This window comes from Stenella coeruleoalba, assembly GCF_951394435.1.
Source record: "Stenella coeruleoalba genome assembly, chromosome: 9".
Classification (NCBI taxonomy): domain Eukaryota; kingdom Metazoa; phylum Chordata; class Mammalia; order Artiodactyla; family Delphinidae; genus Stenella; species Stenella coeruleoalba.
The window spans coordinates 15433583-15459309 of NC_137155.1; the positions used below are offsets into that span (position 1 = coordinate 15433583).

The 25727-nt window shown below is 37.6% G+C and overlaps 2 protein-coding genes across 7 annotated transcripts in view; one reads left to right on the forward strand and one right to left on the reverse strand.

Moving 5' to 3' along the window:
* The window catches only part of LAMB1 (laminin subunit beta 1), an 82748-nt gene extending 75210 nt beyond the window's left edge, over positions 1-7538 (forward strand). For both annotated transcript variants that reach the window (XM_079932174.1, XM_079932173.1), the window contains exon 34: positions 120-7538. In XM_079932174.1, the coding sequence (XP_079788300.1) occupies positions 120-256 (137 nt within the window). In that variant the 3' untranslated portion in view covers positions 257-7538. The remainder of the gene's footprint in view (positions 1-119) is intronic.
* The window catches only part of DLD (dihydrolipoamide dehydrogenase), a 52056-nt gene that overhangs the window by 13233 nt on the left and 13096 nt on the right, over positions 1-25727 (reverse strand). For 2 of the 5 annotated variants that reach the window (XM_079932177.1, XM_079932178.1), the window contains exons 8-14: positions 25269-25370; positions 10815-11005; positions 9987-10157; positions 9479-9668; positions 8921-9058; positions 7932-8021; positions 7731-7843 (exon numbers count right to left, since the gene is read on the reverse strand). In XM_079932177.1, the coding sequence (XP_079788303.1) occupies positions 7778-7843; positions 7932-8021; positions 8921-9058; positions 9479-9668; positions 9987-10157; positions 10815-11005; positions 25269-25370 (948 nt within the window). In that variant the 3' untranslated portion in view covers positions 7731-7777. Of the gene's footprint in view, positions 1-7084; positions 8022-8920; positions 9059-9478; positions 9669-9986; positions 10158-10814; positions 11006-25268; positions 25371-25727 lie in introns of those variants that run through there. The other 3 variants (XM_079932176.1, XR_013829871.1, XM_079932175.1) reach the window with 3 other exon arrangements.

A 25727-nucleotide genomic window follows, 5' to 3' on the forward strand; every position in this document is an offset into this window, starting at 1 on the left:
AGTTTATTTAAATGGTAAACATCTATTCATTCTGTCTTAGGTACTTAAATAGAGCCTTAGTATTTGATTTTGAGATCATCATAGTAGTGTAACTGCTCAGACCTTTTCATCTCCCACAGATTTAGAAAGAAAATATGAGGACAATCAAAAATATCTAGAAGACAAAGCTCAAGAATTAGTAAGACTGGAAGGAGAAGTCCGTTCACTCCTAAAAGATATAAGCCAGAAAGTGGCTGTTTACAGCACCTGCTTGTAACAGAGGAGGAGGAGCTATAAGTAAAAGAAGTAAAAGATGGCTACGGTGTGTGACCAAAGCAAAATCACTACATGGTAAAAACTGACTCTTAATGTTTTTAATCACCACATTTTTTGTATGGAGCTAAATAAAGTACAGTGCTTTTATATAAATATATATTCGGAATAATTCTTAAACTCATTGTTACTTTTCCTGATTTAAGCATTCATGAATCCCTTTAACAAAGAATTTATTTTCACTGTGAAGATGGATTTAAAAGCAAGCTGATTGCCTTCATAGAGATGCTAATTTTTCTTATGTCTATAAACAAATATCAGTCATCTGTTTGGGTCAATATCCTCTACAAATTCACCCCTAAAATCACCTTCCAGTTGGATTCCCAGGTGGAGATTAAAGAGGAAGGAAGTAGCCTGAGCTACGTTCACCATTTCCCTGACTGCTCAGTTGCTCCAATCTCCAAAAACTCCTCTAAGTATTCCTTGCTCTAGGCAAGAGAACAACAAAAGCAACTTTTAGGGCATTGTGACTACCTATTGCTACCTAACAAGAGAACAGTTAGACTTAATTGATATCTTCAGGACATTACATCCCCCCAAAAAGCAAACTACACATTCAAGTGCACATGGAACATTCTCTATGATTGACCACGTACTAGGGCACAAAACAAGCCTCAACAAATTTAAGAGTATAGAAATTATTTCACATATCTTTTCTGACCACACTGGCATGAAACTCGAAATCAACCACAGAAAAAAAAATTACAGGGAGATTAAGCACCTTGCTACTGACAAACCAATGGGTCAACAATAAATCAAAGAAGAAATTGAAAAATACCTCATGGCAAATGACAATGAGAAAACAACCATACAAAATCTATGGGATGCACCAAAGGCAGTTCTTACAGGGAAGTTCATAGCAACCCAGGCCTTTCTATCTAAGAAACAAAACTCAACCTAACCCACCACCTAAAACAATTAGGAAGAGAAGAACAACCAAAGTCAGCAGAAGGAAGGAGATAATAAAGACCAGGAAGGAAATAGAGATTAAAAGAAAAAAAAAAATAAAACCAAGAGCAGGTTCTTGGAAAGGGTAATTAAACAAAATTGACAAACCTCTGGCCAGGCTCACCAAGAAGAAAAGACACAAGAAATAATAAGAAATGAAAGAGGAGAAATCACAACTGATACCACAAAAAACCATAAGAGAATACTATGAACAATTATATGCCAACAAATTTGACAACCTAGAGAAATGGACTTCTAGAAACAGCCCACCAAAACTGAATCAAGAAGGAATAGAGGACAAAACCATACTTAGAAAAGATATATGCACCCCAGTGTTCACTGCAGAGCATGGAAGCAACCTAAATGCCCACTGACAGAGGAATGGATAAAGATGATGTGGTACATACATACAATGGAATATTACTCAGCCATAAAATATGAAATAATGATATCTGCAGTAACATGGATGGACCAGATTGTCATACTGAGGGAAGTAAGTTAGAGAAAAATATGATATCACTTATATGGGGAATCTAACAAAAAAGGTACAAATGAACTTATCTACAAAACAGAAACAGTCACAGATATAAAAAACAAATTTATGGTTACTAGGGGGGATGGGGGGAGGATAAATTGGGAGACTGGGATTGACATATACACATTACTATATATGAGATAGATAACTAATAAGGACCTACTGTACAGCACAGGGAACTCTACCTAATACTCCGTAAAAGAATCTAAAATAGAGTGGATATATGTGTAACTGATTCACTTTGCTGTACAGCAGAAACTAACAACACTGTAAGTCAACATACACCAAAAAAAAAAAGACCAATCACTGGAAACGAAGTAGAATCTGTAATTTTTTAAAAAAAAAAACCTCCCTACAAACAAAAGTCCAGGAGCAGATGGCTTCACTGGGAAATTCTACCAAACATACAAAGAAGAACTTATACTGATCCTTCTCAAACACTTCCAAAAAGACTGAAGAGGAAGGAACACTCTTAAAGACTTTCTATGAAGCCACCATCACCCTGATACCAAAACCAAAGAAACTACCAAAAAATAAAGTTACAGGCCAGTATCTTTGATTATGACATCAAAATCCTCAACCAAATATTAGCAAACCAAATCCAACAACACACAAAAAGGTCATACAACACAACCAAGTTGGATTCACAGGGTCACAAGGATGGTTAAACATATGCAAATCAATCAGTGTGACACCACATCAACAAAAGAAAGGTCAAAAACCACATGATCATTCAATAGGTTCAGAAAAAGCACTTCATAAAATTCAACATCCATTCATGATTAAAAAACCCTTATAAAACTGGGCACCGAGGGAACATATCTCAACATAATAAAAGCTATTGATGACAAACCCACAGCCAATATAATACTCAACTGTGAAAAGCTGAAAGGTTTCCGACTGAAATCTGGAACAAGACAAGGATGCCCACTCTCACCAATTTTCTGCAACATAGTATTGAAATCCTAGCCACATCAATCGGACAAGAAAAAAATAAAAGGTATCCAAATTGGTAGGGAAGAGGTAAAATTGTTTTATATGCAGGTGACATGATACTATATATATTGGGTTGGCCAAAACATTTGTACAGGTTTTCCGTAAGATCTTACAGAAAAACCCAAACGAACGTTTTGGCCAACCCAATAGAAAACCCTATAAAGACTTCACACAAAAACTACTAGAACTGATAAACGAATTCAGTAAAGTAGGCAGATACAAGATTAACACATAGAAATCAGTTGTATTTCTTTACACTAACAATGAAATATCAGAAAAGGAATGTAAACAAACTATCCTTTTAAAATCATCAAAAAAAAAAAAACCACAAAAAACCCACCTAGGAATAAACCTCACCAAGGAAGTGAAAAGACATATGTTGAGAACTACAAAACATTAATAAAGGAAATTAAAGATGATTCAAAGAAATGGAAAGATATCCCATGCTCTTGGACTGTAAGAATATTGTTAAAATGGCAATACTACCCAAAGCAATCTACAGATTTAGTGTGATCCTAGAACAAATACTCCTAAAATTTATGTGGAACCATAAAAGGCCCAGAATTGCCAAAGCAATCCTGAAGAAAAAAGCTGGAGGCAAAACCCGCCACAAACACAGACATATAGATCAATGGAACAGAATAAAGAGCCCAGAAAAAAAACCACACACCTATGGTCAATTAATCTTTGACAAAGGAGACAAAAATGTAAAATGGGAAGAAGACAGTCTCTTCAGCAAGTGGTGCTGGGAAAGCTGGACAGCTGCATATAAATCAATGAAGTTAGAACACGCCCTCACACTATGCACAAAAATAAACTCAAAATAGCTTAAGGACTTAAACATAAGATGCCATAAAACTCCTAGAAGAGATCAGAGGCAAAACGTAAATCGTACCAATGTTTTCTTAGGTCAGTCTCCCAAGCCAATACAAATAAAAACAAAAATAAACAAATGAACCCAATCAAACTTACAAGCTTTTGCACAGCAAAGGAAACCATAAACAAAACGAAAAGACAAGCTACAGAACAGGAGAAAATACTTGCAAACCATGTGACTGACAAGGGCTTAATTTCCAAAATATACAAACAGCTCATATAACTCAATGACAAAAAACAACCCAATCGAAAAATGGTAAGACCTAAGCAGACATTTCTCCAAAGAAGACATACAGATAGCCGATGGGCAAATGAAAAGATGCTCAACATCACTAATTATTAGAGAAACGCAACTCAAAAGTACAATGAGGTACCCCACCTCACACCAGTCAGAATGGCCATCATTAAAAAGTTTATAAATAACAAATTCTGGATAGACTGTGGAGAAAGGGGAACCCTCTTACACCGTTGGTGGGAGTGTAAGCTGGTGCAGCCACTATGGAAAACGGTATGGAGGTTCCTCAAACAACTAAAAATAGAATTACCATGTGATCCAGCAATCCCACTCCTGGGTATACCCAGAGAAAACTATAATTTGAAAAGATACATGCACCTCAATGTTCACAGCAGCACTATTCATAATAGCCAAGACATGGAAGCAACCTAAACATCCATTGACAGATGAATGGATAAAGATGTGGTACATATGTACAATGGAATACTACTCAGCCATAAATAACGAAATAATGCCATTTGTAGCAACATGGATGGACCTAAAGATTATCATACTAACTGAAATAAATCAGAAAGACAAGTACCATATGATACCACTTACACGTGGAATCTAAAATATGACACAAAGGAACCTATGCTGAAACATAAACAGACTCACAGATCAACTACAAGGGGGAGGGGGGCGTATGGGTGGGAAGGAATGGAAGTCTGAGATTAGCAGAGGCAAACTATTATATACAGGATGGATTAACAAGGTCATACTGTGTAGCACAGGGAACTATATTCAATATTCTGTGACAAACCATAATGGAAAAGAATATAAAAAAGGAATATATATATATGTAGAACTCAGTCACTTTGCTGTACAGAAGAAATTAACAACACTGTATCAACTATATTCCAATAAAATTTAAAAAAATACGAGTATTGCCACATAAAACAGGGCTAGGGCTGCTGAGGGGAACGTTTAAATTAAGTTAAGCCAAAGTTTGGGGATATTACTGCTTGTGCACAGTGAGCAGTGCTACTCAAAGTACAGAAGGATGCTATAATTTCTCAGATTTTACACTGAATTTTATTTGATTTCACAATCAGATAACTGTTACTCCACAGGATAAAGAAAATAGCTGGAATACAACTGCCAAGCCTTTGTCGACTTTATAGCTGAGTTGGCTGGAAACAGGCCAGGTCTTAAGTGGTTTTTGCACACATTCTTCTTAGAGAAAAGGCTACTCTGTACCATGTAACAACAACCCACACATACAACACAGCTGCATTTGAAGCTGGGCCTGAACAAAAGTTATGTTAATGGCTGTAATCTCAATAATAAGGCAATTTCCCTCTGGTTCCACACAGTTGTCACTTTTATTTAGACAGGAGTTCTAATAGCTAGCAAGGTGGTTGTACCTCCTCATCTACCAGGGCAACTAAGTCTTTTTTTTTCCCCTTGATTATAAGTATTTTACTTACAATTAAGCAGAGGTAGAAACCTTCACTACCCCTCATTGCTTTTCAGCTAAACAACTAAAAGTCGCACTTTAAAATTAGTAATTTCAATCAGCTCAATGAATTGGACAACTAATAGCCCCACCCTTCACAAGCCAAGGAATACTCAGAACTTAATAACAATAAGCGAACATTAAAAATTTGTCTTATACCTAGGACTTCATTCCCAACCACATATATTTCCATTCCCACAGTGAAAGGGAATCCTTAAAGTTGCACTTAACTATTCTTTTGTGTCTCTATAGCTAGGACTTTGTATTAAATTACATTTCACTATTCCCTCATCAGAATCTTTGTACCTAGAGTAGAGGACATGTTTGAGGTTTAAATAAATTAGCACTTCACATAATATTGGGATTTCAGATTTTAAAAAGATGCCGAGTTCATTACCAATAATGGCAAATAGCATATATCAGACCACCACTCCTACAGATAACAACTGTAAACTCTGAATAAAATATATTTTTCAAAAGTAAAGGTACTGGACAACAACCAGAAGTAGGCAGAAGAGGGGGGTGCACGTTGCACTCAAATAACAGCCTTGCGTGAGATTTCCATTTTTAATAGCTTTTCACTGAGAGGAGGTCCCAAGTGGCAACTTGAAGAGAAGCCAAGTTTTACTGGTTAAGGAATCAGAGGACAGAGTTTGGGGTAACCAAGAGCAACTGAAATATGAGGGGAGGAACCCCAGAAAAGAGGTATAAATTCTGCATATCCCTTGTCCAATCTCTAGCTGACCTGTGAAGTTTATGTGCATGGCACAAACTTCAGATAGCCCAGGTAAAGCTAAAACAACTGCGTAGAGATTTCAGCTGTCCACCCGCTCTCCCCCTACACACACACGCACGCACAAAGACAAGAGTTTGGAGTTTAACCAAGTTAACTGCCCACTAAAAAATTCAGAATTTTTCAGAGGTATGTAACAGAATCCAGTCTTTACAATGTATCCATTTATAATGACCATAATACAATTCAAGAGCACTGGACGTGTGAAGTAAAAGGAAAATGTGACCTACATGTAAATCAATAAAAGCCTGAAGGCTACAAAACATTTTCCTTTTATCTATGGATCAACTGATGATTTCTTATTCCATACAGCTTTCTGCTCATAAATTACATTCTCCAAACTTTCCTTAAGACGATATATAACCTTTAAATTGCAATCAAGTGAATATCTGGTTTGCATCTTTCAGTTCCTTCATTTACTTTCTTTAGAAATTTATGCTATATCAAATACAATGAATGAATCTGAAATGATTCTTAAATTTAGTTATAATAAAGTCTATTTAGTATTCAACACTTTGTTATTTAAGTGTTTTAAGAAACAGCCATTTTAAATATTTATCAATAAATATAATTTTATAGCACTCTTTAAAGAAACAGTCGATTTTACCCAGCCAGGATACACTGGCAATCCACTTCAGAAAAGACAAGAGATTAAAGATTCCCTTATGTTGTTTCTCTAAAAATAAATGCTAAACATTTAGTAGGTATCACTAGAACAGATAAAAGGATAATGACCTTTTAAATACCTTAATACTGTCCTACAGTGTGGGAAAAAAAGATCTATCCAGGCCTATAAAAGCAATAATAAAGAGTAATAAACAAGAATGTATGGTAGAGGTAGTCATAAAAAATCTAGGACCATCTTGACATCCACTCAGAATAACCACTATGAATATTTAAGACATGTTTATTTCCATATCTTAATTTCCCACTGGAATACATTGCTTCTCCACTTAATATATGAATTTCGTATATATACTGCCTTACTTTGGTCAACTATATAACTATACTTCAGACTGCAGACCTCACTAGAACCTTAAAAATCTAAACACAAATTCTACCTCTTAACGGCCAAGACTTTGGGGATTAAAATACCTGATAGACCATCATTTTTTATTTACATCAGTTCAGTTTATACATGTTTAACTTATTCTAATGACTGTTTCCAATGTGAAAACCAAGTTTAAAATAACTTGATCACCTTGTTTCAAACACAGCTGTTCACATACCATACTCCAGCTCCATCCATGTAAGTAAATCCTGTATCCGAGATAAAAGCTACTTAGCATAAATTCAGTGAAGTTGAGCCTTTCATAAACAGCATGAAAATATGGGTTGAAGAAAATTTTCCAGGATGCTACTATACGTAGCTTTTTTCTGCAGTATTAACGCAGTGAAATAAAATATTAAATTTATTCAAAATATAGATATGAGATTATTCCATTCTGTCCAAACCTATTAAATACCTTCCAAAAGTTTCATAATTCAGTCCTAGAAATTCTTGGAGCTGTGAGCATTTCCTGTTCAGAAATGTTACCTCTACAAAAGCTCCCAGGAAATTGCAGAAAAATATAATCTTCTAATTTAAAAGTTGATCGATTTCCCAAATGATGCAGCCAGGTTTGCTTCTCTAAAAGCTTCTGATAAGGTCTGCAAAGGGAAGAAATTTAGAATTAAAAACCAAGTATTTGTGAATCAGAAGAAACTTGACATAGCCATTAATTGCGTATGCTGTTACCGGATGTGCATGACAGACTCTAGCTATATCTTCACAGGATGCTCCATATTCCAGTGCAAGAGCAGCTTCATTTATCATTTCACCAGCACCCTTTAAAATAATAAACCAAGAAGTAATTTTGTTTCTGTGGCAAAAACAACTACCTTCTAATACGAGAGATTAGAACAGTTAATTGCCTCCAGTCAGAAAAACCTTAACAGAAAAAAAAGCAGTTCAGAAGTTAAGAGCCTGGGCTCTGAAGCGAGATGGCCAGGATTCAACTCCTACCACTTACTGCCCTAACCACTCACTGACTCTGTGCTTTGGCCCATTTATTCACCTCAAAAATGGGAACACCACCACCTACCTCACAGGGTCATGGAAACTAAAGCTGATGCATGCATCTAGGAAAAACTGTTACAGAGGAAGCACTCAAATGTTCTAGTATCATTACTGATGCACCAGATACCTAGGGGAGGGCATACCTCATGTGCAGTGGCAGGAAAGGCTTCTCTTAGAAGGTAACATCTGAGCTAAGACCTGAATAATAAGCCAGTCATGCAAAGATATGAAGGCAGAGGATTCCAGAACAAAGGCTTTAAAATGGGAACAAGCTCAGCCTATGAAGAAATTGAGAGAAGGCCCATAAGACAGGGAATTAATGAGCAAAGGGGACGAGTGGAAAGAGGTGAGGTCAGAAAAGTAACCAGGGCCAAATTCAGCGGGGCCTTTCATGTAAGTCTATAGCAGAAAGGACCACTAGAGAGTTTTAAGCAGGCAAATGGCCTGGTGTATGTTTTAAAGGGATAAACTTAGTTGCAGCATGGAATGCAGATGATATGATGGGCAAGAATGTCAGTGCTAGAAACGATGCATGAAGAAGCCATATTCAAACTTTGGCTAGTAAATAATAACCGCAGAATGTAAACACCAGGTGGTCTTAAATTAATCTACTAAATAACAATGCTTTCTAGAAATGCTAGTGGGATTTCTGGTTTTACAGTACTCACTGGTCCTAGAATATGTGCTCCCAATACTCTGTCTGTTGATTTCTGCCCAAGTATCTTCACCATGCCATCTGTGTCAGCGTTTGTCTTAGCTCTGCTGTTAGCAGCAAATGGGAATTTCCCAACTTTGTACTCAATACCCTGTGAGAAGCAGAAAATGAGAACGTACATAAGGTATCGAAAAATTCATTCCCATTTGGTGAAAGCGTCTACCATTTCTTCAGAAAATAAATCCCAAGAAGGCAATTCTTCACAAAGCATATAGAAGGAAAGACCAAAAGGCTTGTTACTGAAATACCGTTTGGGTACAAACACAAGCAAATGCAAATGTCAGCCCACCTGGATATATTTCAAAGCCAAATATAAGAGCTCTGGAATTAGTAGTTTTTGAATAGAGGCAACCAAATGATCTCCTTTAAGATACTCACAAAGTAAAAATTATACAAACTTACCTATAATGTTCTACATAGTTATTAAAATGCATTAATGCAATAATGAAAGGATTCTCAACCACTGGTGTCAATTCAAATCACACATTAGAGGAAAACTACTCTGAATTACCTCTTCTTTCAACTGCTCTTCTGATTTGCCAACCCAAGCAACTTCAGGGTGTGTGTAAATCACCGATGGTACACAATTGTAGTCAATGTGCACAGCGCCACCAGCCATCCCTTCAACACAGATAATGCCTTCATCCTCTGCTTTGTGAGCCAGCATTGGACCAGCAACCACATCGCCGATTGCATAGATACTGCCACGGAGATCAAAAGAAACAGTCAACTTCTGAAATCACAGACACTCATCTACAGTTATACCAGGGTAACAAAAATACACGTTTCTAGTTATAAAGTCACCAAGAAAATAAATCAAATACAGCTCTTCAAATATCTGTGAGTTCAGGTTCTAATCTCTGGGTAGTGAAAAAATTCAATTAATTACTTTTGCTTTTACATGTTATAAGTTTACTGTTCTTCCCCAAAGCCAAGGTACTTTTTAAGCATGACAAAAGCATATTTTCAAAATAGTGGTTGCTTAAAATTATTGAAAATGCAGTAAGTATCCAACTTACTTTGGAATTTTAGTTTGGAATCTGGTATTTACTGGAATTCTACCTCTAGGATCCAGCTCAATTCCAAGCTCTTCTAGTCCCAAATTCTTAGTAAAGGGTCGTCGGCCAATGCAAACCAGGAGTACATCACAAGTGATAACTTCAGCTTTACCACCAGAAGCAGCTTCAATACTAGATAATGAACAGTGTATAACTGTTAAACACGCATCTACATGAATAGCTGATAGACTTGGAAATTTAAGACCAGACATTTTCAAGTATCAATGACACCTCTAACAGTGTAAGTTTATTTTATTATAAGTAAACATAAGGGTCAGGCAAAGAAAAATGTACATATCCTCTAGAGGTCGATCATCAGAACCTCGCAACAACAGGCTGTATAACACAGTTTAAGAACATTAAGTCTTAGAGTCCGACAGATCCAAGTTCAAGCACTGCTTCTGCCCCCACCAGCTATGTGACCTTAGGCAAGTTATTTCAGTGTTAAACAAACAGAATGCCAAGCACACAGTAAGCAACTGAATCAGTAATATTACTGATTTCCCCATGTATCTGTCTAAAAATACTGAATTAATTTTACTGAACGTTGAGAGTTTAAAGTTTTCTGAATGTATACTATGAAAAAGTACATTACAAATGAGAACACTGGCTACATTTTTCTATCAATGCAATCGTGAATTTCAGTGGACTGACTTGATAAGCAATACTGAGTTATACTACACAGTAAAATGGTATTAAGTTATAGAAGAATCTGATTCTAAAAACAATGTTTTTCTTAAAGAAACGCACAGAAGGGTATCATAACAAAAACAAATGTAGCATACTTACGAAACATCAATTTTTCCATCTGGCTTCCTAGTAGCACCAGTAACTTTGGTATTCAATTTAAATTTAAATCCTTGTTTTTGAAGGATGCGCTGAAAGTTTTTAGATATCTCCATATCAATTCCAATTCCACCAACATGACCCAAAAACTCAACTGCTGTCACGTCTGCACCAAGTCTTTGCCAAACTGAGCCCTGCACATAATAAAAAAACAATAATCATAAAAATAAAGGCTTCTATAGCAAATGTTTAAAAAAATGATCTTAAACAGTTTATTGTAAGATATTTTCTTGTGTTAATATGTTCCTATTAGAAACTCTGAGGTTTAAAATTAACACTGTGACAAACATATATAACTTAATATTCACTAACTCAACATGTACTGAGCATGTACTATATGCTAGGGCACCATTTTAGGTGATAGACATACGTCAGTGAACAAAACACTGCCCTCAGGGACCTTAAATTCCGACAGGGGAGACAAATAAGTAAAATTCATGCAGAGGACAGTAAAAGAGCTATGAGAAAAATAAAGCAGGAAGTACAACCAGGACTACTGAAAGGAGAGGGACTGTCATTTTAAACAGTGTGGCCAGGGGAAGGCCTCATTGCGAGTGCCATTTGCACAAAGACTTGGAGAAGGAATGAAATACGCTGGTAACTGGTCCAGAAAGAGGAACAGCAGTGGGAAGGAAGGTCTTGACAGGGAAGAAGTAACCTCTTATTGCTAATTACTGATGCTTGCAAAATATTAAACTGATTTCGTATTCTATTTTCTCAACAGAGAAATGTTTATATTTTCATTCAAATTATAATTTAAAGTAAATGCTGGCTTTATATTTTAACAACATTTTATCAGTTATAACTTGTGAATACTTATATATGAAACTGGCAATATGAAGATAATTTTACAGCATTAAATAAACTATGAAAAGCTATGAATATATCCTTTGCAAGAATCTGTATTAAATTCATCTCATAATTTAAAATTCACCTTAAGAGTTTACCTTACCAACTAAATTAAGTTCATGTATTAATTTTTAAAATTTCATGAATTTTTGGGGTGAGAGCTGAGTTAACTAAAGGCAATACAATGACACTAAAAATCCAATAACAAGCATACATGAAAAGGTAACTCAAAATCATGGACCTAAATGTAAAACCCAAGGCTATAAAACTTCTAGAAGGAAATATAGGAGAGAATCTTTGTGACCTTGAGTAGGCAAAGATTTCTTAGCTACAATACCAAACGCACAATCCATAAAAGAAAAAAGATAAATTAGACTTCAACAAAAGTAAAAACTTCTCTTCAAAAGATAGTATCATGAACCCAAAAAGAGAAACCACAGGCTGTGAAGAAATGTTTGCAAACCATCTACTGGGGGCTTCCCTGGTGGCACAGTGGTTAAGAATCCACCTGCCAAGGCAGGGGACACAGGTTCAAGCCCTGGTCCACGAAGATCCCACATGTGGCAGAACAACTAAGCCCGTGCACCACAACTGCTGAGCCTGCGCTCTAGAGCCCGCGAGCCACAGCTACTGAGCCCGTGTGCCACAGCTACTGAAGCCCACACGCCTAGAGCCCATGCTCTGCAACAAGAGAAGCCACAGCAATGAAAAGCCCACACACCACAATGAAGAGCAGCCCTAGCTCACTGCAACTAGAGAAAGCTTGCATGCAGCAAAGACCCAACGCAGGCAAAAATAAAATTAAAAAAAAAACATACAAAGGATTTAAATAAAGAATCTAAATCCAGATTACATAAAGAAGTCTCAAAACTCAATAAAAAAACGAACCTGGAAGGAAATCTGAAAAAGAGGGGCTATATGTATATATATAGCTGATTCACTTTGCTGTACAGTTCCTTTTTTTAAAAAAACCAGTAAAACTGGTTTATTCGGGAATATCAAAGAATTGCAATTTGGGGCATACAATCCATGGTGAACCACAGGCAAGTCCAGAGAACAAAGAAGATGAATGTTTCTCTTATAGAGGAGAAGGTGGAGTTGGGAAGGCTGTTACAAATAAAAAGTCCACTGGAGTCCTGCAAATTGGAAGTTGTAAGGGTTTTTTATTGGCTGAGTAATGACAGTCTCCCATGGGCAAGGTTATTGCAAGGAGAATCTTCCTTCCTTCTGCTGCGGTAGTACAGTAGTAACCTTCTTCCTGTTGGAGATGCAAGGTATGTCTCCTCCTGTTAGATCTGCAACTGACTACTAGTAGTAGGGCGAGAGAGCTCCTCCTTCTAGCCTCCCAACTCCTTTTTTTAAAAAAATTTAATTTAATTATTTATTTTATACAGTAGTTTCTTATTAGTTATCTACCTTATACATATTAGTGTATATATGTCAATCCCAATCTCCCAATTGCTGTACAGTTCCTTGAAAGGTTAAAAACAGAATTACTCCTAAGTATATACTCAAAATAAATGAAAACAGATGTCTACACAAAAACTTCTACACAAATGTTCACAGCAGCATTATTCATACTAGCCCCAAAGTAGAAACAACCCACTTGTTCATCAACTGATCAATTAATTTGAAAAATATGCTATATCCATAGAATGGAATATTATTTGGCCATAAGGAGAAATGAAGTATACCTGAACATTGAGAACATTATGCTAAGTGAAAGAAGCCAGACACAAAATGCCACATATTGCATGAATTCCATTTATATGTAATGTTCAGGATAGGCAAATCAGATTTGATCAGATTTCCAAGGGCTGGAAGAAGGGAGGAATATAGAATGACTACTAATAGTCACGGGGTTTCTTTCTGGGGTGATGAAAATGTTCTGGAATTAGATACTGATGACAGATGCATAACTCTGTGCATATACTAAAAATCACTGAATTGTACACTTTAAATGGGTGAACTATATATGTGAATTTTATCTCAATAAAGATGTTTAAAAAAAAGGAATCACTCTTCTGAACCTAAATCGAAATAGTAAGAGTAGTAACGATGAGAAGCAGCATCTCGAAGTCTATAATTCAAAGTAAGGAACAATGACCATAGCCAAGTGCCCTACTCTTTAGGAAAGCTGATTTCAAAATCCTTAGAGACAGGAAAACTCCAATAAGAGCTACAATTTATTTACAGCTTGTTAAATGCCAGGCACTATGTTAAGTTTCTTAAAAGTATTAACTTTATAAAATCCCAACAAAATCTTATAAGGCAATTATTCTTTTCCTCCTTTTTATGATGAATCAACTAGTTCAGAGAGGGTTATAAATTTAAGAAGGAAGAGGCAAAGCTAAAATTCAAATTTATATCTGATTCCAAAACCTATGTTCTTGAAAGAACTACATTAAACTGTAATGGAAGAAGGAACAAGAAGTATAAATAAAAAATAGAAGTCATATGACTAACTTTATGAGGAAGTAAAGAGATATGTATGACTACACAGTAAATTCTCTGATAAGCCTAAATTTTCAAAATGACACATAAAAACTAATTCAATATGGTAACAGACACCTAAAACATTGTGGTAAGATATCTGGAATGACCCAAGGCTTGTAAAAAACCTAAAGCAAAAGTGCAGAGATGGAGGAAATAGAATTACTGCTTGGGATATTATTATACTGTTTAACAAAAGAAAGTAAATCTATTATTATTCCTTTTTTCTTGCTTTTCTTATCCATCTGTGAGAACAATTTTCAAAGTGGAGTGAACTGAAGAAATATCATTAAGCGAGAAGTGAAGCCCAAGACAACAACAAATGATTTTGGATGAATTAACTCCCTAATCAAACAAATTAGATCACAGAGTTTGGATAACAGAGACAGTCCATCCGTAAACTCTGGGAACTTAATTAGCATAAGAGTACAGCCAAAGGTGGAAAAGAATAGATTCTAAAGAAGAATAGATTCTGGAGATTAGCTCAAGATGGTGGAGTAGAAGGACATGAGATCACACCCTTCTTATGGAAACACCAAAATCACAACTAATTGCTGAATGACCATCAACTAAAAAATGCTGGAACCTACCAAAAAGGATACCCTACATCAAAAGACGAAGAAGCCACAAGACAGTAGGAGGGGCACAATCGAGATAAAATCAAATCCCATACCCACTGGTGGGTGACCCACAACTGGAAAACAATCATACCACAGAAGTTCTCCCACAGGAGCGAAAGTTCTGAGCCCCATGACAGGCTTCCCAGCCTGGGAGTCCGGGAGCAGGAGGAGTCGTCCCCTGAGAATCTGGCTTTGAGGGCCAGTGGGGTTTGATCACAGGACTTCCACAGAACTGGGGAAAAGAGAAACTCCACTCCTGGAGGGCACACACAAAATCTCATGCACACCAGGACCAAGGGGAAAAAAGCAGTGACTCCATAAGAGACTGGGCCAGACCTTCCTGCTAGTATTGGAGGGTCACCTGCAGAGGCAGGGGGTGGCTGTGGCTCACTGCAGGGACAAGGACACTGGCAGCAACAGTTCTGGGGAGTACCCATCAGCACGAGCCCTCCCGGAGGCAGCCATCAGCCCCACCAAACATCCTGTAGGCTTCAGTGCTGGGTCACCTCAGGCCAAATAACCAACAGGACGGGAACAGATCCCCACCCATCAGGAAGCCTGCCAGCCTCTTAGACAGCCTCATCCACCAGAGGGCAGCCAACAGAAACAAGAACCACAATACTGTACCCTACGGAATGGAAACTGCAATCACAGTCAGTCAAAAGGAGATGGCAGAGGAATTTGTCCCAGATGAAGGAAAAAGATGAAATCCCAGAAGAACAACGAAGAGAAGTGGAGATAGCCAACCTACCAGAAAAATAATTCAGAATAATGATAGTGAAGACGATCTAAGATCTCAGAAAAAGAATGGAGGCAAGGATCAAGAAGATGCAAGAAATGTTTAACAAAGACCTAGAAAACTAAAGAACAAACAGATGAACAATAACTGAAATGAAAAATACACTAAAAGGAATCAAAAGCAGAATAAGTGAGGCAGAAGAACGGATAACTGACCTGGAAGACAGAATGGTGGAAATCACAGTGTGAACAGAATAAATAAAAAAGAATGAAAAGAAATGAAAACAGTCTAAGAGACCTCTGGGACATCATTAAACGCACCAACATTCGCATTATAGGGGTCCCAAAAGGAGAAGAGAGACAGAAAGGACCTGAGAAAATATTTGAAGAGATAATAGCTGAAAACTTCCCTAACATGGGAAAGGAAACAGTCCCTCAAGTCCAGGAAGCGCAGGGAGTCCCAGGCAGAATAAACTGAAGGAGGAACACGCCAAGACACACAGTAATCAAACTGACAAAAATTAAACACAAAGAAAAAATATTAAAAGCAACAAGGGAAAAATGACAAATACAAGGGAACTCCCATAAGGTTATCAGCTGATTTCTCAGCAGAAACTCTGCAGGCCAGAATAAAGTCACACGATATATTTAAAGTGATGATAGGGAAGAACCTACAACCAAGAATACTCTACCCAGCAAGGCTCTCATTCAGATTTGATGGAGAAATCAAAAGCTTTACAGACAAACAAAAGCTAGAACTCAGCAAAACCAGACCAGCTTACCAAAAAATCCTAAAGGAACTTCTCTAGGCAAGAAAGAGACCAGTAACTTAAAACAACCTTATACATATATAGACAGCTATATCAAAATCTTATGGGCAGAGCAAACCCAAAACCTACAATACGTACAAACACAAAAGAGAAAAAGCAACCCAAACACAACACTAAAGATGGTCATCAAACCACAAGAGAAGAAAACAAAAGAGAAAGGGAAGAAAAAACACCTAGAAAAACAAAGCCAAAACAATTAAGAAAATGGCAATAGGAACATACATACCGGTAATTACCTTAAACGTAAATGGATTAAATGCTCCAACCAAAAGACACAGGCTTGCTGAATGGATACAAAAACAAGACCTGTGTATATGCTGTCTATAAGAGACCCACTTCAGACCTAGGGACACATACAGACTGAAAGTGAGGGGATGGAAAAAGGTATTCCACACAAATGGAAATCAAAAGAAAGCTGGGGTAGCAATACTTGTATCAGACAAAATAGACCTTAAAATAAAGACTGTTTTAAGAGACAAAGAAGGACACTACATAATGATCAAGGGATCAGTCCAAGAAAAAGATATAACAATTGTAAATATATATGCACCTAACATAGGTGCACCTCAATACATAAAGCAAATACTAACAGCCATAAAGGGAGAAATCGACACTAACACAATAATAGTGGAGGACTTTTAACACCCCATTTTCATAATGGACAGATCATCCAGACAGAAAATCAGCAAAGAAACACAGGCCTTAAATGACACATTAGACCGGATGGACTTAATTGATAATTAGAGAGCATTCCATCCAAAAGCAGCAGAATAGGGGACTTCCCTGGTGGTGCAGTGGTTGAGAATCACCTGCCAATGCAGGGAACATGGGTTTAAGCCCTGGTCCGGGAAGATCCCACATGCCGCGGAGCAACTAAGCCCACGAGCCACAACTACAAAGCCCGCGCGCCTAGAGCCCGTGCTCCGCAATAAAGAGAAGCCACCTCAATGAGAAGCCTGTGCACCGCAACAAAGAGTAGCCCCCACTCACCACAACTAGAGAAAGCCCATGTGCAGCAACGAAGATCTAACACGGCCAAAAATAAATAAATTTATTAAAAAAAAAAAAAAAGCAAAAGCAGCAGAATACACATTCTTCTCAAGGGCACGTGGAATATTCTCCAGAACTGACCATGTGCTGGGTCACAAAATGAGCCTCGGTAAATTTAAGAAAACTGAAATCATACCAAGCATCTTTTCCAACCACATCACTATGAGATTAGAAATCAACTACAAGAAAAAAGCTAAAAAACACAAACACATGGAGGGTAAACAATATGCTACTGAACAACCAATGGATGGATCCCTGGTCAGGAAACTAGGATCTCACATGCCGCCCGGCTTGGCAAAAACAAAACAAAACAAAATAACAACAAAACCTAGAGACAAATGAAAACAAAAGCACAACAATCCAAAACCTATGGGATGCAGCAAAAGCAGTTCTAAGACAGAAGTTTACAGCAATACAATCTTACCTCAGGAAGTAAGAAAAATCCCAAACAACCTAACTTTACACCTAAAGCAACTAGAGAAAGAACAAACAAAAGCTAAAGTTAGTAGAAGGAAAGAAATAAAGATCAGAGCAGAAATGAATGAAATAGAGACAACAGCAAAGATCAATGAAACTAAAAGCTGGTTCTTTGAAAAGGTAAAACTGATAAACCTTTAGCCAGACTTGTCAAGAAAAAAAGGGAGAGGACTCAAATCAATAAAATTTGAAATGAAACTGGAGAAGTTACAACTGATACCACAGAAATACAAAGGATCATAAGACACTACTACAAGCAACTATATGCCAGTAAAATGGACAACGTGGAAGAAATGGACAAATTCTTCAAAAGGTACAATCTCCCAAGACTGAACCAGGAAGAAATAGAAAATATGAACAGACCAATCACAAGCACCGAAATTGAAACTGTGACTTAAAAACTACCCAAAAACAAACATCCAGGACCAGATGGCTTCACAGACAAATTCTATCAAACATTTAGAGAAGAGGTGACACCTACACTTCTGAAACTGTTCCAAAAAACTGCAGAGGAAGGAAAACTCTGAAACTCATTCTATGAGGGTGATGACCCTTATACCAAAACCAGACAAAGATACCACAAAAAAAGAAAATTACAGGCCAATATCACTGATGAACATAGATGCAAAAATCCTCAACAAAATACTAGCAAATCTGAATCCAATGATACATTAAAAGGATCATACACCACAATCAAGGGGGATTTATCCCAGGGATGCAAGGATTTTTCAGTATCCACAAATCAATCAGTGTGATACACCACATCAACAAACTGAGAAATAAAAACCATGTGATCATCTCAATAGATGGAGAAAAAGCTTTTGACAAAATTCAACACCCATTTATGATAAAAACTCTACAGAGAGTGGGCACAGAGGGAACATACCTCAACATAATAAAGGCTATATATGACAAACGTACAGCTAACATCACACTCAACAAAACAAGGATGTCCACTCTCACCACTTTTATTCAACATAGTTTTGGAAGTCTTAGCTACAGCAATCAAAAAAAAAAAAAAGAAATAAAAGGAATCCAAACTGGAAAAGAAGAAGTTAAACTGTCACTGTCTGCAGATGACATGATACTATACATAGAAAATGCTGAAGACTGTACCAGAAAACTACTAGAGCCCATAATCATGAATTCGGTAAAGTTGCAGGTTACAAAATTAATACACAGAAATCTGTTGCATTTCTATACACTAACAACAAAAGATCAGAGAGAGAAATTAAAGAAACAATCCCATTTACCATCACAGCAAAAAGAATAAAATACCTAGGAATAAACCTACCTAAGGAGATAAAACACCTGTACTCTGAAAACTATACTACACTGATGAAAGAAATCGAAGACAACACAACAGATGGAGAGATATACCATGTTCTTGGATAGAATCAATATTGTCAAAATGACTATCCTACCAAAGGCAATCTACAGATTCAATGCAATCCCTAACAAAGTACCAACGGCACTGTTCACAGAACTAGAACAAAAAATTTTAAAGTTTGTATGGAGAAACAAAAGACCCCAAATAGCCAAAGCAATCTTGAGAAAGAAAAATGGAGCTGGAGGAATCAGGCTCCCTGACTTCAGACTATACTACAAAGCTATAGTTATCAAAACAGTATGGTACTGGCACAAAAACAGACATACAGATTAATGGAACAGGATAGAAAGCCCAGAAATAAATCCATGCACCTATGGTCAATTAATCTACAATAAAGGAGGCAAGACTATACGATGGAGGAAAGACAGTCTCTTCAATAAATGGTGCTGGGAAAACTGGACAACTACATGTAAAAGGAAATGAAATTAAAATACTCTAACACCATACACGAAAATAAACTCAAAATGGATTAAAGACCTAAATATAAGACTGAACACCATAAAACTTTTAGAGGAAAACATAGGCAGAACACTCCCTGACATAAATCACAGTCATATCTTTCTCAATCCATCTCCCAGACTAATTGAAATAAAAATAAAAACAAAAACAAATGGGACCTAATTAAACTCAAAAGCTTTTGCACAGCAAAGGAAACCACAAACAAAATGAAAAGGCAACCCACAGAATGGGAGAAAATATTTACAAATGATGCAACCGACAAGAGGTTAGTCTCCAAACTTTACAAACAGCTCATAGGGCGTAATATCATAAAAACAAACAACCCAATCAAAAAATGGACAGAAGACCTAAACAGACATTTCTCCAAAGAAGATATACAGAAGGCCAAGAGGCACATGAAAAGATGCTCAACATCGCTAATTATGAGAGAAATGCAAATCAAAACTACAATGAGGGGACTTCCCTGGCAGTCCAATGCAGGAGGTACAGGTTCAATCCCTGGTGGGGGAGCTAAGATCCCACACTCCTCGCAGCCAAAAAAACCAAAACATAAAACAGAAGCAATACTGTAACAAATTCAATAAAGATTTTTAAATGGTCCAAATAAAAAAAAAAAAAGTCTTAAAAAAAAAACTACAATGAGATATCACCTTAAACCAGTCAAAATGACTATCATCAAAAAATCCACAAACAATAAATGCTGGAGAGGGCGTGTAGAGAAGGGACCCCTCCTACACTGTTGGTGGGAATGTAAATTGGTATAGCCACTGTGGAGAACAGTATGGAGGTTCCTTAAAAAACTGAAAATAAAGCTACCATATGATCCTGCAATCCCATTCCTGGGCATATATCCAGAGAAAAACATGGTCCAAAAGAATACATGCACCCCAATGTTCACTGCAGCACTGTTTACAATAGCCAAGACATGGAAGCAACCTAAATGTCCACTGACAGATGAATGGATAAAGAACATGTGGTACATATATACAAAGGTGTTATTACTCAGCCAATAAAAAGAATGAAATAATGCAATTTGCAGCAACATGGATGGACCTAGAGATTGTCATACTGAATGAAGTCAGACAGAGAAAGACGAATATCATATGATATCGCTTATATGTGAGGTCGAAAAAAGAAATATACAAATGAAGTTAGGAAATTTGGGATTGATATGTACATACTAGTATATTTAAAATGGATAACCAATAAGGACCTACTGTATAGCACAGGGAACTCTGATCAATATATATCAATATAATAACAACCTAAATGGAGAAGAATTTGAAAAAGAATAAATACATATATACATATAACTTAATCACTACGCTGTACACCTGAAACTAACACAACATTGTTAATCAACTATACTCTAATATAAAATAAAAAGTTAAAAAATGAAAGAAAAAAGAATAGACTCTGAAATGTGGAGCAGAGGTCAATCTCTGCTAAATACTAGAAGAGATTTTCAAACAGCTGCTTTGACAATCATTAGACACTACCACAAGTGTTTCAAACAGGTCATTTAAACAACCCACACTTTATTTTCTAAAAGTTTTTCTGGGCTGGTTAATGTAGCATATTTTCGTATCAGCAAGGTATTCAGTTATGTTTATAACTGGTTAAAGACTGTAGTATCAGGGACTTCCATGGTGGTCCAGTGGTTAAGACTCCGTGCTTCCACTCTAGGGGGCACGGGATCAATCCCTGGTCGGGGAACTAAGATCCTGCATGCGGTGTGGTGCAGACAAGAAAACAAAACAAAACAAAAAACAACAACAAAAAAAGAAAAGCAATGGAGATTTAAATATGAATAAAACTCAATCTCTGCCTTTAAGGAGCTTATGGTCCTATAAAAAAGACAGACATAAACAAATAGATTCAATATACTATTATTAGTAGATGATGCAAAGATGCAGACACATTATACTGAAGACTCGAAGAAGGAAAGACCTGAGCTTTCTTAAACAGAAGTCTCCACTAAAAACGTAACTTCTAAGGTGACATTTGAAAGGTATTTATTATATCAACAAATGTTTATAGAGCAATAATAAAAGCTAATACATGAGTACTTATTACAGATCAGCCACTATGCTAGATCCTAAAGACACACAGTAAATGAAACAGCCAGCATCTCTACCCTCATGGAATTTATGATTTAATGAAAGAGAGACAAGTGAACAAGTAACATCAAGAAAGCAAGATAAAAGCTAGAACAAGAAGTATAGGCTGCAATGGAACACTCAGCAAGAGTACCTAAGGCCATCTAGGTAGGCAGGGAAGGGCTCAGAAAGTGCAGTAACTCGTAGAGGGATGAAATGTTCCAAACAGAAGGAAGGTCTACCTACAGATAAAGAATGCAGCTTGTTCAGGAACTGATATTTCACTATACCTTGAACATAGTTTGAGAGGGAAAGTGGTTAGAAATGAGGCTGGAGATTTGAGCCAGCACCAACCAACATTTAAGAGTTTGTACTTATCCTAACAGCTATAATGAGTCATTGAGGCGTTTTCAGCAGGGAAGAGACATAATTACATTTGTGTTAGAGAAAAATCATTTCAGCCACTCTGGGGAAAACAGATTAGAAAAAGTTAAAGAAGTAAGAGAAACCCAGGGTAAGACATGATCTTGGCATGACCTGGGATCTAAGTAGATACATGAAAAGAAAAGGGGCTTCCCTGGTGGCACAGTGGTTGAGAGTGCACCTGCCGATGCAGGGAACACGGGTTCGTGCCCTCGTCCGGGAAGATCCCACATGCCACAGAGCGGCTGGGCCCATGAGCCATGGCCGCTGAGCCTGCGCATCCGGAGCCTGTGCTCCACAACGGGAGAGGCCACAACAGTGAGAGGCCCGCGTACCACAAAAAAAAAAAATAAAAAAAAAAATAAGAGGATATATTCATGAGCCACCTAACAGGTAGTATCACCTTACAATGCAGGGACTGACTCAATATGCGACACAAAAGCATGGGAGAGGTCACATATAGTTTCCAAACTTCTTTAGGCCTCCACATAGATGGCAGTACCACTCAGAAATAGGAAATGTTAGAAAAGAAACAGGCTTTGTTTTATTTTGGGGAGTGAAAGAGGGAGAGAAAGGTTAAGAGGCACTTACTGAACTGAGTGCCTGTGAGACCTACAAACAGAGATGCTGGTAAGTATTCAGATATAAAAATTCAGAGGCAAGGAGAAAGGATTAGGCTGCAAATATTTATGAGTCCTTGTGTAACTGAGGTAAGAGGAAAGAGAATATTCTGTGGAAAGACAAAAGACACATTATAGAATCTAACCTGCTCGGGAAAGCAGTCAAGACGGGATAAAAGGCAGAGAGCAAAATCATAAGAGGGATCTAGGGACTAGAAAACTTGATTAAGTTACAGAACCTGTCTACCTGAGGAATAACTTAATAAGAGGAAAGGAGCTTATGGTTAGAGAATAAAATGTCTGGATTTGTGATTTCAGAAGTAGAGCCATTCTTGGCGATTACAAGGTAAAACGGCCCTGGGAAAGGACTCCTGAAATACAGAGAGGTCACTGGACAAACATGAAATCTGCCAGATGGACAAGAAGGGAGAACCAGGCAGCGAAAAGGTAGGAGACAGCACAGTATTCAGAGAACTTCAAGTAGTCTGACATTTCTAAAACCTGAGTTAAGAGGGATCGAGATGAGGATGGAGGAGGAGGGAAGAGTCAGGTCACATAAGTCATGTCTTTATCTGAAATGTAATTCACTAAGAATGAGAGCTGTCTGCTGAAGGGTCGAAGGGCTGGCAGATTTAAATACCTGAAGGGCTGGTAGATTTTTTAAAATTAGTCCAGTTCTAGGGAATAGGAAATGTGAAAGATACAGGGAAGCAGATTTCAAAACAAAAGAGAATGTCCTAATGACTAATGATTACTTAAATAGGTTGCCTTGAAAATTCTTTACTACTAGATAAGTGTCTAAGCAAAACTCCATGCTGGGACTTCCTTGGTGGTGCAGTGGTTAAGAATCCTCCTGACAATGCAGGGAACACGGGTTTGATCCCTGGTCCGAGAAGATCCCACATGCCGGGGAGCAACTAAGTCCATGCACCACAACTACTGAGCCTGCGCTCTACAGCCCGTGAGCCACAACTACTGAGCTCGCGTGCCGCAACTACTGAAGCCCGCGCACCTAGAGCCCGTGCTCCGCAAGAAGAGAAGCCACCGTAATGAGAAGCCTGCGCACTGCCACAGAGTAGCCCCTGCTCGCCACATCTAGAGAAAGCCCGCATGCAACTATGAAGACCCAAAGCAGCCAAAAATTTTTCTAAAAAAATTACAAAAATAAAAAACTAATGGACGTACATAAATATTTAAAAAAGAAACAAAAAAAACCCTCAATGCTGATCTACCTGTGATGTTATACAAAGAATCAAACACAGCACCACTAAGTCCTGTCCAACTCCAAGAAATAAGGGGCAGAAAAAAACATCACTCACCTCAGTAACAAAAAAACAAACAACCCAATCCGACTGGGCAGAAGACCTAAATAGACATTTCTCCAAAGAAGATATACAGACTGCCAACAAACAGATGAAAGAATGCTCAACATCATTAATCATTAGAGTAATGCAAATCAAAACTACAATGAAATATCATCTCACACCAGTCAGAATGGCCATCATCAAAAAATCTAGAAACAATAAATGCTGGAGAGGGTGTGGAGAAAAGGGAACACTCTTGCACTGCTGGTGGGAATGTGAATTGGTACAGCCACTATGGAGAACAGTATGGAGGTTCCTTAAAAAACTACAAATAGAACTACCATATGACCCAGCAATCCCACTACTGGGCATATACCCTGAGAAAACCATAATTCAAAAAGAGTCATGTACCAAAATGTTCATTGCAGCTCTATTTACAATAGCCCGGAGATGGAAACAACCTAAGTGTCTATCAACGGATGAATGGATAAAGATGTGGCCATATATACAATGGAGTATTATTACTCAGCCATAAAAAGAAACAATATTGAGCTATTTGTACTGAGGTGGATAGACCTAGAGTCTGTCATACGGAGTGAAGTAAGTCAGAAAGAGAAAGACAAATACCGTATGCTAACACATATATATGGAATTTAAGAAAAAAAAAAAAAAGTCATGAAGAACCTAGGGGTAAGACAGGAATAAAGACACAGACCTACTAGAGAATGGACTTGAGGATATGGGAAGCGGGAAGGGTAAGCTGTGACAAAGCGAGAGAGAGGCATGGACATATATACACTACCAAACGTAAGGTAGATAGCTAGTGGGAAGCAGCCGCATAGCACAGGGAGATCATCTCGGTGCTTTGTGACCGCCTGGAGGGGTGGGATAGGGAGGGTGGGAGGGAGACGCAAGAGGGAAGACATATGGGAACATATGTATAACTGATTCACTTTGTAATAAAGCAGAAACTAACACACCATTGTAAAGCTATTATACTCCAATAAAGATATAAAAAATAAATAAATAAATAAACATCACTCACCAATTCTACACCTATTACTCCTGCACCAATGACAACCATCTTTTCTGGAACTTTTTTTAAAGACAAAGCACCTGTAGATGACACTACTGTATCTTCATCAATCTGTAATTTTAAAAAAAGATACAATCAAAATTATTTGGAAAAACCTACTGATTATAAACTGTGATCTCACTCAGTATAATCACTAGAAATACTAAGTCATTTATTTGCTTTGAGCTACTTACAACTTTTATCCATAGACTCAATTTTAACAAAACCCATTAAAAATGCTCACTTAAGGGCTTCCCTGGTGGCGCAGTGGTTGAGAGTCCGCCTGCCGATGCAGGGGACACGGGTTCGTGCCCCGATCCGGGAAGATCCCACATGCCACGGAGCGGCTGGGCCCGTGAGCCATGGCCGCTGAGCCTGTGCGTCCGGAGCCTGTGCTCTGCAGTGGGAGAGGCCACGACAGTGAGAGGC